General features: G+C 42.1%; 1 protein-coding gene across 1 annotated transcript in view; it reads right to left on the reverse strand.

Annotated features, from left to right (window-relative positions):
- The window catches only part of LOC106566712 (acid-sensing ion channel 1), a 96,070-nt gene extending 81,248 nt beyond the window's left edge, over positions 1–14,822 (reverse strand). The window contains exons 1-2 of the mRNA XM_014135022.3: positions 13,582–14,822; positions 5,390–5,585 (exon numbers count right to left, since the gene is read on the reverse strand). Coding sequence (XP_013990497.1) covers positions 5,390–5,585; positions 13,582–13,943 — 558 coding nt within the window. The 5' untranslated portion in view covers positions 13,944–14,822. The remainder of the gene's footprint in view (positions 1–5,389; positions 5,586–13,581) is intronic.
- Between the last annotated feature and the right edge of the window lie 2,698 nt (positions 14,823–17,520).

The raw sequence follows: 17,520 nt of genomic DNA on the forward strand, positions 1-17,520 counted from the left end.
GCAAAGATCAACATTTGTTTTAGTGAGGAAGCCAACGATTTGTTTCTTTGCATTTGTCTATCACCGAAAAACTTCTCAAGGAAAAGGTTGTTGCCAGCATCAACATGACAGACAGACAGTGTGATCAGAGGAAGTAATAGCACAGCGGTCATGGCACAGAGTATAGCAGAGAGCTCAGAAGAAGCACACAGTAACCTAACAGAGCTGCTGTGCCTGGTTCCAGCAAGTAAGGATGCTGCAAGTGAGCATTTCGTTGGATGGTGTATACCATGTGGATCCTGTACATACGACTAATACAACTTTAAACTTTAAACTTGGTTCCCTGGGTAGACTTGTCAAAGCCTGCTTTTGACAAAGAAGAGAGAGGTGCCGCCCAGCAGAGCATGAGGCAGAGCTCCCCAGAGCAGGATGCTTTCTCACCCTTTCTCTTACTGTATCTCTCTCTCTGATCCTGCTCTCACTCTACATTCTCTCTCTGTCGCTCTGTCTCTTTCTCTCTCCACCTCTCTCTCTCGCTCTCTCTGATCCTGCTCTCACTCTACATTCTATCAGTCACTCCGTCTCTCTTTCTCTCTCCACCTCTCTCTCTCGCTCTCTCTGATTCTGCTCTCACTCTACATTCTCTCTCAGTCGCTCTGTCTTTCTCTCTCTCTCTCCACCTCGCTCGCTCACTCCTTTCAATTCTCTCCTTCAGTTCAATTGAGAGGCTTTTTGAACCAGCTCCATCTCTTTGTCCCACGGCCATGTTTAAGAGGCCAATTATCCATGAGCATTCCCTTCAACCCTCTGTCATTGACAGCCAGGAAGGGTGGAGGATTCACTCAATGACTCTGTAATTGCTGCCTCTTTATCATTGATGCTTATTCATTTGGAAATCACTTCGCAATTTACACTCTTTCTCAAAACACTTTGATTGTGGATATGAATATCTCAGGCAAATATGTTTCCAAGTTGCTTCTCGCAGTAGCGCACTATCATTACGTCTTAATAACCTCACTTACACCCAGGGGGTATGTTTGGGTACCGACATGAATAATGCAAATCAGCCAAAAGTGAATGATTCAAAAAGTACTCAGTGCATATCGAGAGGAAAGTAATGCATCTCCATACATTGACACGTACATAGGGCTACTACTTTGAAGATAACCCTTCAAATAAATCAATAGTTATTATAACAACCTCATTCTTAGACTATCTATGAAGGATGATTTTCTAATCTTTTAATTAAATGAGTGGGATTTTTTCCTGGTCAACACCAGTCAGTTTTTAATCAGATGCAATTGGGCCTGCCACTATTCCAAGTCATTGGATTGGTTGTTAAAATGTAGGCTACAAGCATCCATCTCCCCAGGCACTTTCTGCAATATATAATCTCCATCCCAGTGATTGGCATATCATAACAGAATTAATAATTCACAATTATTGTCCAAGGCAAAATCAAATCAAACTCATCCTCGATAGGATCTTACTCAACTGAGCATAATGATTGGATAATGAGATGATAACATATCACCTGACCTCAACCCCCTGCGCACAATCTGGTTGAATCAACGTTGTTTCAATGTATTTTGTCAACGTATTGTGACGTGGAATCTACGTGGAAAATACATTAACGTAAACTGTTGTTTTGAGGGTGAAATTTCAACCACAGGATTATGTCATCATGGTAAACAAATTTCAACAAGACAAACCTTGTATAAGACAAACCTTGTATAAAATCTGTTGAATTTGTACCTTTAAAACAACGTCAGATCTTCCACTATCAGAAAAAAACACTACGCTGGGCAGCACCTACTGGAGAATTGATCTATCTACAGCAGTGGTCGCCAACCTGTCGATCGCGATCTTCAAGGCATTCCTAGTCGATCACCAAATATTTCTGTAGAAAAGTCAACGAACGATAAAGGATTGCGCTCCTTTTCTTAAATCATGTTGAGCTGTTGCCGGTAGGTGCACTTGATTTAAAAGTCCTGCGCACCGGTTGGGCAAAGTGTTCCCATGAGACAAACTCCGCCTTCCCGGCAGACTGGCAAATCTGTGACTAACTCGAGTGCACCTACTGCGCTGCCCAATTGGATAGGTCAAATCACCGTGGCTACAGAGCTTCCATAACCCTGGCCACAGCCAAGTTTAATAGGCTACTAGCCTACGTAAGATTTAATAACTTTTAAAACCACGACCACAGAGAGACTGTCAACGAATACAGCAAAGAGCTGCTGTTTTTATGAGTGAGTTCATGTTTAAGTTTATATTCAGCGCTGTCACTGTTTTTAATCAACACTATTACAAAACGCTAGTGGCCCTATTGGTAGATGGGTGAAAAAAAAAAAAAAAACAGACACTGAATTTCCCTTTGAGCATGGTGAAGTTATCAATTATGCTTCAGATGGTGTATCAATACACCCAGTCACTACAACGATACAGGCGTCCTTCCTAACTCAGTTGCCGGAGAGGAAGGAAAACGCTCAGGGATTTCACAATGAGGCCAATGGTGATTTTAAAACAGTTACGACGTTTAATGGCTGTGACTGGAGAAAACTGAGGATGGAACAACAACATCGTACTTACACCACAATACTAACCTGAATGACAGAGTGAAAATAAGGACGCCTGTACAGAATACAAATATTCCAAAACATAAAAATGTGACAAAGAAATTAACTTTTTATCCTGAATACAAAGCGATATGTTTGTGGCAAACACATCACTTAGTACAACTTTTCATATTTTCAAGCATGGTGAAGAGTTGGGCGAAGTCGATCTGCGAGATTCTTAATAAATGCTTGTTTGATTTAATGGCGCTCACCATACAAGAAGTGACAGAACAATTGAGCACGACTAGAGATCAAGTCACACAGTTAATATAAGGGCCACTAGATGTCTTGTGATAGATTACATAAAATCCTTGAAAGATACCCAAATTCTGGTAGTTTACAGATCTGATGTTCAAAGTTTTTTTTTAGATCATAAGAAATTATAGCGGATACATGTTGTCAAAAATTTCCAAATAATCACAAAATAGCAAAGTTGGGTCGGAGCTTTGTCATTATATTTTATTTTAGATCACCTTATTTAATTATTTCATATATTGTACATGTGATAAGGCCACACAGAGGGCCAGAGATTATTACAGACACCTGTGATAATCTGAAGTACCCAAAAGGGCCACTAGATGTCTTGCGATAGATTACATAAAATCCTTGAAAGATACCCAAATTATGATAGTTTAGTGGTAGTATACCCTCCCTTTGCAACCCTAGTCCTAACTGTCCAGATGCAATTTCCTGAGAGCCACGCCAGTCTTCAAAGGGGAGAGAAATGTCTCTCTCACACGCTCTCTCTCACGCGCTCTCCTTCTCTCTCCCTCTCGCTCGCTCACGCTCTCTCTCTCGCTCTCTTTCTCCCACTCTCTCTAAGGAGTGCTGCGAGGACAGGAGGGGAGTGGAACAGGACAGTGTCAGCCTGCCGGGGCTTTTAATTTTAAAGATGTATTAAAGAGAAAATACTTTAAAAAACACTCCGCTCCTAAAATTGTCTCTTAAATAAAAAATCAAAAGGTTACTTTGAGCCTTGGGTACTTGTGATGCAAACTTATCTAACTTTTGAAATACAATGAGCGTACAAACATTAGGAACACCTTCGTAATTTTGAGTTGCAGCCCCTTTTGCCTTCAGAACAGCCTCAATTCGTAGGGGTGTGAAAAACCCAGCAGCGTTGCAGTTCTTGGCACACTCAAACAGTGAGCCTGGCCCCTACTACTATACCCCGTTCAAAGGCACATAAATATTTTGTCTTGCCAATTAACCCTCTGAATGGCACATATACACAATCCATGTTCTCAATTTAAGACGGTGCCAGGGCGGCAGGGTAACCTAGTGGTTAGAGTGTTGGACTAGTAACCGAAAGGTTGCAAGTTCAAATCCCCGAGCTGGTACAAAAGTACAGGTACAACGGTACAAATCTGTCGTTCTGCCCCTGAACAAGGTAGTTAACCCACTGTTCCTAGGCCGTCATTGAAAATAAGAATTTGTTCTTAAACTGACTTGCCTAGATAAATAAAGGTTAAAAAAAAAGATTATCAAGGGTTAAAAAAATTATTTTTTAACCTGTCTCCTCCCCTTCATCTACACTGATTAAAGTGGATTTAACAAGTGACATCAATAAGGGATCATAGCTTTCACCTGGATTCACCAGGTCAGTCTATGTCATGGAAAGAGCAGGTGTTCCTAATGCTTTGTACACCCAGTGTACATACACCCAAACAAGACAGTTGTGAAACTGTGCATGCCAGTGTATAAGCAAAGATATATGATAAATTAATATCGCATAATAGATATCACAACCTCTCTAGACCACTTACGTGTTGTAAGCCATGATTGGGAAAGTGCACAGTTCATTTCACATTAGTGAAAATGGCAAAGATGAATGAATACTGTGCAGTATAATGATAAAATATTCCTTGCCACAGCTGCTATAAGGGACTTGATATGCTCTGTCAATCATCATTATAGGAAAACTACTGTAGCTCTCTTTCTCTCTCCTCTATAACTGTCCTCTGGTGAGATATCACCAGTGTCCAAGACAATCACAATTTTATAGAAACTAAACAATGGGGGAGTGGGAAGAGCATAAAGGCAGTGTACTCTCCAAGACTGAAAATGAATGGAAGATGCCTGAGAGACTTTTGGCAACTGGTATTGGATCTATCATCAGCCAATGCAGCAGGTTTATGGCGAGGAGACTGTAACCCAGTGGGAGATTTCAAAGTAAAACCTTATGTTGAAGTAGCAGTAGCTAGCTACAGAAAATACAGAACAAACGTTTACGGTGCCACCCACATATACCATCCCTTACATGCAGAATCCCACAACTCAATGTAATGTCTCCCATCAACATGCATCTTTCATCCCCTCTCTACCACATATTCCACATCCACTTCCCACATGCATCTTTGAACACCACGTCTCTGAGGATAGCAGCACACAGTATGCCGTGCCAGCCACTCTCTACAGTACAAACGCTGTTTAAAGGAATTAACAAACACATTACAAAAAAGGGATTCTGTTTGTTGCCAGACTTATCAAACAGCATCTGTGGGCATGGTGAGTGAGCAAAAGAGGGCATTCATGCTTGGTTGAGTCACAAAGCACAGTAGGGCCACCACGCTCATTAAAGCAATACATTTAATTAATTAATTGTGAAATAGGTCAATTTTGACTTTGAGGTGCAGTCAGATACACTAGGAACAGACTCGGGAGGCAGAATGGAGATTCACATACTGTATTATACCATTTTTGGGAGATACAGTAATAGCAGATTCTGTTTTTCCTCTCTTTGGTACATCAAACTATTTTCTTGAAAGACGATCCGAGGTCTTCAGGTAACTTACCACTTGGAAGTCCTCGGCTCTGCACTCGGCCCCCCGGAAGTGACACGCCAGCAGTATTTCCTTGATGTCATGTCCTGTGCGGTCGTAGAACTCACGCATGTTGAAGGGGCGGGGCTTGAAGTTGTGGAAGTCAGCCTTGACCTTCAGGGTCTCCAGAACACTTTCCTCCACCAAATGGGTGTCCCTGATCTCATACCTAGAGAGACAGAGAGAGAGCGAAGGAGAGAGAGAAAAGAGAGAGAGAGACATAAAGAAAGCGAGAAGGAAGGAGTCCAAAAGAGGGAGTTTTATTAGTCTAGTCACAAATGTTCGATTTCAGCATATTCAAACAGAGGTAGATTCATTCCCTTTTCCTGCTATTCCTCTTCCCACTCTTTAATACCTTCAAGCAGACTAACATAGTCCCTGTGCCCAAGAACGCCATGGTAATCTGTCTGTAGCCATGAAATGCTTTGAAAAGCTGGTCATGGCTCACATCAACACCATCATCCCAGACCCCCTGGACCCCCTCCAATTCGCATACCACCCCAACAGATCCACAGATGATGCAATCTCTATTGTACTCCACACTGCCCTCTCCCATCTGGACAAGAGGAGAATGCTGTTGATTGACCATAGCTCAGCGTTCAACACCATAGTGCCCATAAAGCTGATCACTAAGCTCAGGACTCTGGAACTAAACACCTCCCTCTGTAACTGGATCCTGGACTTCTTAGTGGTCCACCCCAGATGCTGAGGATGGGCAACAATACAACCGCCACGCTGACCCTCAACAAGGGGCCCCTCAGGGGTGCATGGTTAGTCTCCCACTGTACCCCCTGTTCACCCACGACTGTGTGGCCGCGCATGACTCCAACACCATCATTAAGTTTGCTGACGACACGACGGTGGTAGGCCTGACCACGACGACGATGAGACAGCCTATAGGGAGGAGATCAATAACCTGCCAGTGTGGTGCCAGGATAACAACCTCTCCCTTAACATCAGCAAGACAAACAAGCTGATTGTGGATTACAGAAAACGGAGGGCAGAGTACGCCTCCATCCACATCGACAGGGCTGTAGTGGAGTGAGTCAAGAGCTCCAAGTTCCTAAGTGTCCACATCACTAAGGAATTGTCATGGTCCACACACACCAACACAGATGTAAAGAAGGCACGACAACGACTCTTCCACATTACGCATGGGCCCTCAGATCCTCAAAAACTTCTACACCTGCACCATTGAGAGCATCTAGACGGGCTGAATTATCCCTTTTTATGGCAACTGCTTGGTATCTGACTGCAAGGCGCTACAGAGGTTAGTGAGGAAGGCCCAGTACATCACTGGGGCCGAGCTCCCTGCCATCCAAGATCACTATACCAGGCGGTGTCAGAGGAAGACCCTAAAAATTGTCAAAGGCTCAATTCGCCCAAGTCATAAACGGTTCTCTCTGCTACCGCACGGCAAGCGGTGCCAATGCAGCAAGAGTGGAACCAACAGGACCGTGAACAGCTTCTACCCCGAAGCCACAAGACTGCTAAATAGTTAGTTAAATAGTTAACCAATAGCTACCCAGACTACCTGCATTGACCGAGTCTCATAGGAAAGGGTCTGAATACTTATGTAAATAAGGCATTTCAGTTTTTTTGACATTTGCAAAAAATTGTAAAAACCTGTTTTTGATTTGCCATTCCAAGACATTTAAATGTTTCCCCTTAAACCACTTGAGTGTTGCTTTAGCAGTATGCTTAGGGTCATTGTCCTGCTGGAAGGTGAACCTCCGTCCCAGTCTCAAATCTCTGCAAGTCTGAAACAGGTTTCCCTCAATAATTTCTCTGTATTTAGCGCCATCCATCATTCCTTCAATTCTGACCAGTTTCCCAGTCCCTGCCGATGAAAAACATCTCCACAGCATGATGCTGCCACCACCATGCTTTACTGTGGGGATAGGGTTCTCGGGATGATGAGAGGTGTTGGGTTTGTACTATACATAGCGTTTTCCTTGATGGCAAAAAAGCTCAATTTTAGTCTCATCTGACCAGAGTACCTTCTTCCATATGTTTGGGGAGTCTCCCACATGCCTTTTGGCGAACACCAAATGTGTTTGCTTATTCTTTTCTTTAAGCAATGGCTTTTTTCTGGCTACTCTTCCATAAAGTCCAGCTCTGTGGAGTGTACGGCTTAAAGTGGTCCTATGGACAGATACTCTATTCTCCGCTGTGGAGCTTTGCAGCTCCTTCAGGGTTATCTTTGGTCTCTTTGTTGCCTCTCTGATTAATGCCCTCCTTGCCTGGTCCGTGAGTTTTGGTGTGCGGCCCTATCTTGGCAGGTTTGTTGTGGTGCCATATCCTTTCCATTTTTTAATAATGGATTTAATGGTGCTTTGTGGGATGTTCAAAGTTTCAGATATTTTTTATAACCCAACCCTGATCTGTACTTCTCCACAACTTTGTCCCTGACCTGTTTGGAGAGCTCCTTGGTCTTCATGGTGCCACTTGCTTGGTGGTGCCCCTTGCTTAGTGGTGTTGCAGACTTTGGGGCCTTTCAGAACAGGTGTATATATTCTGAAATCATCTGACACTTAGATTGCACACAGGTGGACTTTATTTAACTAATTATGTGGCTTCTGAAGGTAATTGGTTGCACCAGATCTTATTTAGGGGCTTCATAGCAATGGGGGTGAATGCATACGTACGCACCACTTTTCCGTTTTGTATTTTTTTGAATTTTTTTAAACAACTTTTTTCATTTCACTTCACCAATTTGGACTATTTTGTGTTTGTCCATTTCATGAAATCAAAATCAAAATCTATTTAAATGACAGGTTGTAATGCAACAAAATAGGAAAAACGCCAAGGGGGTTGAATACTTTTGCAAGGCATTGTATGCTGTTTAATCAGCTTCTTGATATGCCACACCCGTCTGGTGGATGGATTATCTTGGCAAAGGAGAAATGCTCACTAACAGGGATGCAAACAAATTTTTGCACAAAATTTACAGAAATACATTTTTTTGTGCATATGGATAATTTTTGGAATCTTTTATTTCAGCTCATTAAAAACTTGGGACGAACCCTTTAAAAATGTTGCGTTAATATTTTTGTTCAGTATACATATCTACCACAATTACCTCGTACCCCTGCACATTGACTCTGTAATGGTACTCTGTGTATGTCACGTCCTGACCAGCAGAGGGTGTAATTGTGTTAGTTTTGGTCAGGATGTGGCAGGGGGTTTGTGTGTGTTAAATGTTGTGTGGGTGATTGGACTCCCAATTGAAGGCAGGTGTGTTGAGTTGCCTTTGATTGGGAGTCCTATATAGTAGTGTGTGTTTTTCTTTGGGGTTGTGGGTAGTTGTTATTGCACTGCGTTTAGTTAGCCTGCAAAACTGTTGATGTCTTGTTTTTTCACCGTGGATGCTTTACTCTTTTTTTGAATTAAACTATGAGTATCCACATTCCCGCTGCGCCTTGGTCCATTCATGAAGACAGTTGTTACAGTGTATATAGCCAAGTTATCGTTACTCATTGTGTATTTATTCCTTGTGTTATTATTTTCTATTATTTCTATTTGTTTATCTGCATTGTTGGGAAGGGCCGGTAAGTAAGCATTTCACTGTTAGTCTACACCTGTTGTTTACAAAGCATCTGACAAATACAATGTGATATGATTCCCACAAAAAAAATATTTTAGAAAGCATGACAATCAGTTTGCGCAGACTTGAGCTCTTAAGAATAAGATGTGAATGTATGGAAATGGAATAACAATGAATTATTTTTGAGAGGTTTTTAGACACAAGCACACAGTGAGCTTACATAAAATAAATTGATTGCGACTCTCTTTAGTTTTGGTTTATTAATATAAAGCGAATTCTCCCAACTCTTGAGAAAAACAAACTGTCTTTCTATTACCTTTTCCAAGGACTAAGCTGTAGTAACCTTGATCTAGCTTGATCATGAGCCATATTCTACTAGAAGTGTTGCACTAGCTACTTCAGCTTCAAGTCTGGCTGGAAAGACTAGCCTTGATGAAAAGCTCTCTCACACAACGTCTACTTATAAAATGTACTTTGTTACTTAGAAAACATATAAACAACTCACTTAGAAAACATGTTTGTGTGCATGTGTGTCCACAAGTCTATAAATCATGTGTACCTAGTGCCCGCACACATGTTTATTTTGTGGTGTGTAGCCTACTGAACTCTGGGTGTATTATGTACTGTACATGTATGTACTGTACATGTATGTACCCGGGGGGGGTGTGTGTGTGTGTGTGTGTGTGTGTGTGTGTGTGTGAGAGAGCGGAAACACGTGTGTGTGTGCTTGTCCTCATTCCATCTACATACAGAATAATTGCACGTGAGTCACAGTGGAAAGGGAGAGTCATCCCACTCACACAGCATTATCAGTGGGAGTTCATCTTTTAATAGAGCAGCTGAGAGGCCAGCTAAATCTGACCATAATGTTTGCCTACTGCCCAGCAAGAATACATAGCAACATAACGTCAACTGGCACACTCCATATTGACTTGGCGATGCCGTGCTGTGGTATCATTAAACACGTCAAAACTTTATAGGGCTGTAAAAGAATGAGCAGGATTTAGGCTTTTTCAAATAGGTTTGGCTCATAAGGAGGGGATTATAGTCAGATTTGTGCTCAGGAACAATTGGTGTTGGCAGTGTGAATGGACACACAACAAATCTCAAAAGTAGAGTGTTGCATTAAACTGTGTGGCCAATCTATGTAAAAAGACTAGGGGTTACAGGGCCATCAAATCCCTTGAGTAATCTAAGTTCAGTAGAAAGCCAGAATCATCAAACTGAAAGCCATTAAACATTGAATTGCCTACCTACTATTCCACCTCTCAAATTTGGTTCAAAACCTCATTATGCCGATGAGGTGAGAGCATGGCCCAGTTCCTCGGAAAGTACTGATCTGATCCAATTTAGATGTTGCTAAGTGCCATCTCAGGCAAAGCCTTCCGTTGATTAAAGGAGGACTTAATAGAGTTGAGACCTTTGCTACCCAATATTGTTGTGTGGACAAAGCTGCCAAGTGTGCACTTACAGTATGAAATAAAATCCCAAACGCACACAAGTCTGGCAGAATCAGCCCCAGCCGACACTTTTTCCCTAGTATGGATGGAGTTTTAATATCACGCCACAAAACATTTCCCCAGACCAGCCATTGCAAACACTGAAAGTGGCAGGGAGAGAGAGAGAGAAAGAGACAGAGGGTAGAAAGAGAGAGAGAGCGATGCTCAATTGGATTTCACACCAAAAGTGCTTTCATTTCTGGATGAGGGCTTAACAAATGAGGGAATAACTACATTGCCTCTCTACCTTGGGAGACGGGATAAGTGAATAAGCACCAACTCTAATTTGCCAAACAACTCAAATGTTTTTAAAGTTGTGGGATTGGGGAAGAAAGCCTGATATTTTCCTCTCTGCTAAGCAACCATTCTCAGTGACTCCCTGAATGGAAAAAGCAGAGACTTCTTGAAAATGGCAATTGTTAAATTCTCCCTCTTGGGAAATGAAAAGCTTGCCCTTTTATCTCATCTACCGAGTTCTTTCTTTTCTGAAGAATATGGGTTCAACATAACAATATAAATGTTGCCTCAGACCAAGTGCCCACGAGATTGTGGAACGTTGGTCTACCATTTCAAACAGATACTGGGTCTGCTGTCATATGATATTACATTGGAACTGATCACTGTTGATAATGTGACACAAGTTTCTTCCCCTGAGAGGGAGGATAAGGATATTTACTCATTCATAAAGCTTAATTCACAAATATGAACAATTTATATCTCTCAAGAAACAGAAACCTACACCAGATGTTACATTGTACAAAGGTTTCATCAGCCATACCACCGTGATTGAAGTGCTAATTTTAGTGACAGTGTGGAATTGTCCTAAATTATGAAATGGGGACATTTCTCCCTGAATGAAAACCAAACCACCAAACACACTGGTGCCTGATGGGCTTTATATCCCTAATTCGGTCAGTTCTAGTTTTTCTCTCCATCTTTTTCAGCCATCTCTCGTCTGCTCCCTCCTATCTATCTCTTGTCTCTTCACTCCCTCTCTCTTTCTCGCTCTTTCTGCTGTCTCTCTCTGTCCAGTGACAGTCCTTCCTCTCCACTTGTGTGTGAGTGTGTGTTTCCTGTAACTCCACGTCAGATGCTGTGTGCGTTGAGGAAATGCAGCAGCTGTTGCTGCAAAGTCCAGCAGGCGTCAACAATCAAACAGGGAGAGATGCAGAGTCAGACAGGGCTGCTGTGATTGTCTCATCAACCATCAGCGCTGACATTTCTGAGACGAAACTGACACCATGGGGATAGCAGTGTGTTTATCACAGTGTCTCAGGCTGGTATTAGTCATAAACTGTCTGTTATATAACAGTCTGTCTGTAATATCATGCACCCCCCACCCCCCTCTGCACCCTCCTCTTCTTGCCCATGTCTAGTTCACAGACCTAGACCATTGGTCTGTTACGGTTTACAATATATATTTTTTTTAAACTTTAGATAACTATACATTTTCTGTCATTCCTAGTGGAAACATCAAGCAACTGTAGGTTTTGAGTAGGGTAACAATGAGGTTGATGGAATGCTGGGCGACTCGAACGACGGGAGGGCGGCTCGGAGCCTGCCCTGGACGGCCGCGAGCCATCGAGCCCCCGGCGGCCCCCCCAGGGCCGGGCTGTGGCCAATGGCGAGGCGCCATTCTCTCACTGAGCTGTTGTTGTTCTTCTCTGGGGTTTTGTGATGGCAAAGTCCTCTCGGCTCATCCATCCAAGGCAGACAAATCGGGGCTTTCTCTCTAAGCGTGGCTGGCATGACTCACCAACAGTAAGGAAATGGAAGTATCAGAGTGACAAAGTGCTTCCCGAGGATGTAACTACCTTGAGGTAACTACTGACTATGACTAATTAACTCTCTTTGATTCCCCCCCTCCCCCACTGGGGTAAAATGCTCCCAGCCTTTCATTTCACAGAAACCATTTCATGTCACCAACACTTTCCCTGGCTCCCACTACTCTTGCTCAACTAAAAATGTAATCTCTCATCTCAATTCCTTATCTCACTCCAACAAAAGATTAAGGTAAATGTATGTAATATTTGTCATTTAGAAAAAGTTACATACAGTGAGCTCCAAAAGTATTCGGAGAGTGACAATTTTTTTGTTTGTTTTGGGAGTGTACTCAAGCACTTTGGATTTGAAATGATAGAGTGCAGACTCAGACTGAGCATAACCGTTTAGAAATCACAGCCCTTTCTGTACATGGTCTCCCCATTTTAGGGGACCAAGACTATTAGGTTTATGAACTTTTTATATATATATATATATATATATATATATATATATATATATATATATATATATATATATATATATATATATAGAATATTTTGATATATATATATATATATCATCATATATATATATGATGATAGAATATTTTGAGGTAAATGTATGTAATATTTTGTCATTTAGAAACCGTTATATATGTAATCAATTAAGTTAAATCTATGAAGTTAGATATATGTATATATACACAGTATACACCAGTAGGGGAGGCTAAAGATAAATAATCCACTTGTTTATATAGAAAATTTGTGGAATTAGTTATGGTGAGTATGTTTGGGGAAAAACACACCCTTTCAAAGTGTCTATCTTTATAAAATAAAACTATGAATTGTGCCAACTTATTTCCTGTAAAAATGTGTTTGCCTAAGGATGCACAGCAAATTTGCAATTGTTAAAATCTCGGTGTTAAGGTAAAAAGTGTTGAGTGTTACACCTGAGTGTTGCTTTTAGTAGGGTTAATACACAACCCACTGGACACAGACATCAGTTCAACGTCTAGTTTTGATTTGCATTTGGTTGAGTTGGCAACTAACATGAATTCAACGACAAATCAACAAAACATTTCACCATCATTGGATGAAGGTTCAAATGTGGGTGAAAAAAGACTAAATGGCCTTACATTGATGACTTTTTGCAAATCCAATTAGTTTCCCACCTTGATTCAACGCCCTCACATGTATTTATTTTTTGATGACATGGAAACAATGTTGACTCAACCAGTTTTTGCCCATTGGCAACATACCCTACTATTCAAATGTTTTGCTGGATCTCTGGACAAAAGTAACCTAGTGCATTCTATAGAGAATCGCGTGCCACTGCGTGTGACTTGTTTACATCACCTCTGGTTTAGCAGCGCTAGCAGCTCCCCTGCGTGGTACAGGTCATTGCGCGTCACGCGACTGAAGCGGAACGAGTTGAGGTTGCAGAATGTGACAGCGGGGAACACCATCACCGGGGTCGAGATCTCGTCCAGTTTGGTGACGTGAGGGTACTCCAGGTAGAAGTGTATTCGGTCCACGCACACAAACAGTAAGAAAGTCAAGGAGCCCAGGAAGAACACGACCCATAGACAGCGCTTGATGCAGACCCTCTCATAGGTGAAAATGTGCGAAATTCCGTGCAGCGTTGAGTTTTGCGCAAAAGCTTCAACTGGGGGTGGCTGGTTGCAGTCCATTTCTTCGGATTCTACTTTGAGTTCCATTGTGCTCACAGTCTCGCTTAATGGCTATAAAGAATGCTGAGTGACATAGAAATCGTTTGCCGTTCAGAAGGCAGGTAAATTACTACACCTCGCCTACATATTCAACTATCTCTCCAAGCTAATAAAAACACATGCAATCGTCAATATTGGTGCACTTAATATATGCGATCAATGGGAATGTGTTTCATATAAAATCCATACCATGCACCTGTGGCATCTCCAATGCACCTGTCAATAAAAGTAATAGCTATTTAACGACTAGTCGCCCGAACGTGCGGAAAACCAGCGCGAGATTTGCTGTAGATTTGCATCATTCAAAAGGCGGGTTGCAAAAACAGACTAAGGATTCCCTCCTCGAAATCAGACGCGCAAGAATTTACAGTAAAAAATAAACAAAATAATTGAAGAGTATGATTACTATTTTCCGTATAAAAGTCCCCATCCTCAGTGGACGGCGTTGGGAGACGCTGTCTTATCAAGTCCAGGTAGCCGATCTCAAAAAAGTGCAAGGCTTTAGCCTACAGCGGTGAAAAATATGGACCACGTTCCGTCATTCCAGCGTCTGTCGCAGATGAGTGAGTGAACTAGGTCTCTTCCGTGTTGACTGTCCAGCTTCAGCTCATTGTTTAAGAGTAGGCTAGCTAGTTCATATCCGTCGTTCTGTTGCGACTGTCTGTTGGCAGTGCCGTGGTCTTATATCCGCAGGGGAGAGGTCCGAGACTGGAGAAATTCCTAGGGACTGGGGGATTCGTGGTTGGATTGGTCAGTTGTGACTTATGAGCGTTTTTTCTTAATGAGTAGTGTCTAGCACTGGCAGCTGGCAGTGAGAGCACAGTGCAAGGTAGTGGACCTGCCCTGCACACTGAGAGATGTTAACTGTGGCATTCAGTTGTGATATGAGTAAACTCCCCTATCATGCAAAAAGATTATGGAAAATGCAACAGAATGCGCAGCCCTATCTCTCTCTCTCTCTCTCTCTCTCTCTCTCTCTCTCTCTCTCTCTCTCTCTCAGGGTGTGAGCCTGTGTGTATTCGGGTAGACATAGGCCTATATGAGTAATATGGACCCAATAAGATTGTCCATAACACCAAATAAATAAAACAATTCTCACTGTTGCATTAAAGGCATCTGTAGACCAACCCTGGTCTTGTAGACTAGACAAGTGTGCTATTTTTCTTCAGCCCACCACTGAAACACCAGGAGCCGCTGGCTTTCAATGATATGCGCTAAAGGGATCAACTGTCCTTGCTGTCCCCAGTCCACCTGGTCGTATTGCTGCTCCAGTTTCAACTGTTCTGCCTGCGGCTACGGAACCCTGACCTGTTCATCGGACATGCTACCTTGTCCCGGACCTGTTGTTTTCGACTCTCTCTACCGGACCTGCTGTCTCGAAAAGCCAACTATGAAAAGCCAACTGACATTTACTCCTGAGGTGCTGACCTGTTGCACCCTCTACAACCACTGTGATTATTATTATTTTACCCTGCTAGTCAACTATGAATGTTTGAACATCTTGTCCATGTACTGTTATAGTCTCCACCCGACACAGCCAGAAGAGGACTGGCCACCCCTCAGAGCTTGGTTCTTCTCTAGGTTTCTTCCTAGGTTCCTGCCTTTCTAGGGAGTTTTTCCTAGCCACCATGCTTCTACATCTGTGTAGCACTTTGTGACATCAGCTGATGTAAAAAGGGCTTTATAAATACATTTGATTGATTGAAATGTATTGATATGTATATGCGTTTTCATCAATAAACCAAGACACATTTAGCCCCCAATGGGATACTGGCATGAAAAATGTATCTAGGTCTGTAACATGGGAGTAATCCAGGCCTTACTAATTTAACAAAATATTTATTATGTGTCATTAAATATGCATTACGCATCTCTCCAATTCACCAGGGATATGGATGACCACTTATAAAAGCCTCGCTAAATGGGAGTGTTTCACTTGACACTGGTACAGAGTATTGAGGGACACTCCTAGCTACCTCTACGATATCATCGACTTGAGTCAGTGCTTGAGTTTAAAAATGAATAGCTATTTCTGTATTAAAAGTAAGGTAGACATTGCCCTATATTCGAATGTCTAGGAGGCTGCTCCTTTAACACCTTTAAGTAATTGACTGGCTGCACATTCTTCAAAATAAAGAATTTCTCTGTAAGCAAATAGTTTTCTTCTTGTCCTTGACTGAAACCTATCCCTCCACCTGCAACCTGGACTTAGGGGTAGACATAACATAGTAAACGAAATTCCAGGACACTCAAATTAGTAAAATGTTATATTTGGTATGGTATGTATTCATTTCTTGATGTCTATCATCCATTTGGTATGATATGTTATGAATTTGTAATAGGTATGATATGTTACGAATTCCAATTTGTTGTAGCTAACGTTAGCTAGGTAGTGTCCCGGGTTTTAATTTACTATGTTACGTCTAGTCTATGAGACCAGCCTGATCCCTCTCCTGACATAGATCTAATGGAAACAAAAAAAAAACTAAAAAGTCAAATATTTTATGAAGATGTGTTGGCTACAGGTCTACTTAAACATTTGAAACAATTTAGTCATTGGTCTTAGAAGTCATAATCTAATTAAAAGCGTATGTCTACCGTGGGGACAGAACCCACCTCTGTTGAGCCGTCACCAGTCAAATCAGCACTATGGACAGTGCCAAACCAGGTTTCAATGGTATGTGCAAATATAATACAGTGTGTTCAATGCAGTCTCCGCTCCCGTAGATTGCGCCATTTAGAAATAATCCTAGCGAGATGAAGATTTACCAAGAAGGATATAGCTCTGCTAGAGACGGAAGAGGAAGCGAGACACCCCACTCGCTGTTTTTTTCTGGTTTAATGAAAGTTAATGAACTAAGTAGACCAGACCCAGCAGCTGCTATTGCATTGGTGTCTGTCTATGGGAGACACACCCAGTTAAGTAGACCTGAACTAACCATTGTTTTCAATGGGTTGCTCCTTCAGCCAGTGAAAGATCTAGGGTTGCTTGAAAGGGTAAGAGGAAGGAGTAAATTCAGTTGTAAGTGAACATTTAAGAACACAGTACTATGCTTTCTTGAACATATTCACAGATGGATCTAAGGACCCTAAAACAGGGATGACAGGAGCAGCTTTTAGTGTTCCTGAGTTTAAGATGGCAGTGACGAAAAGAGCAATGGATCATTTATCTTTTTACACAATGGAGTTGTTGGCCATACTATTGGCTGCAGAGTGGGTGGAGGAGGTGAGGCCAGACAGGGTAGTCATCTGCTCTGACACCTGTGCAGCACTGATAAGCTTAAATGAGTGTGTCTCGGAGCAGACTGGATGTATTGTATGAGGTTTTGCAGTGTTTGTATAGGGTGAAACAGATGGTGGTATTTGTGATGTTCCTCTGGGTACCAGCTCATGTGGGAGTTGAGGGGAATGAGGAAGTGGAGGTTCTCGCCAAGCAGGCTTTTAAACATCCTAATGTTGAGATGGAATTGTCAAATCGGTAAAGCAGAAGCCAAGGGGTTGATAAAAAGTGGTTAAAAACAAATGACAAGAGTTGTGGAAAGGGGAGGGAAAGGGAAGACACCTG

Source organism: Salmo salar, chromosome 13 (assembly GCF_965601325.2).
Source record: "Salmo salar chromosome 13, fSalSal1, whole genome shotgun sequence".
NCBI classification, from domain to species: Eukaryota; Metazoa; Chordata; class Actinopteri; order Salmoniformes; family Salmonidae; genus Salmo; species Salmo salar.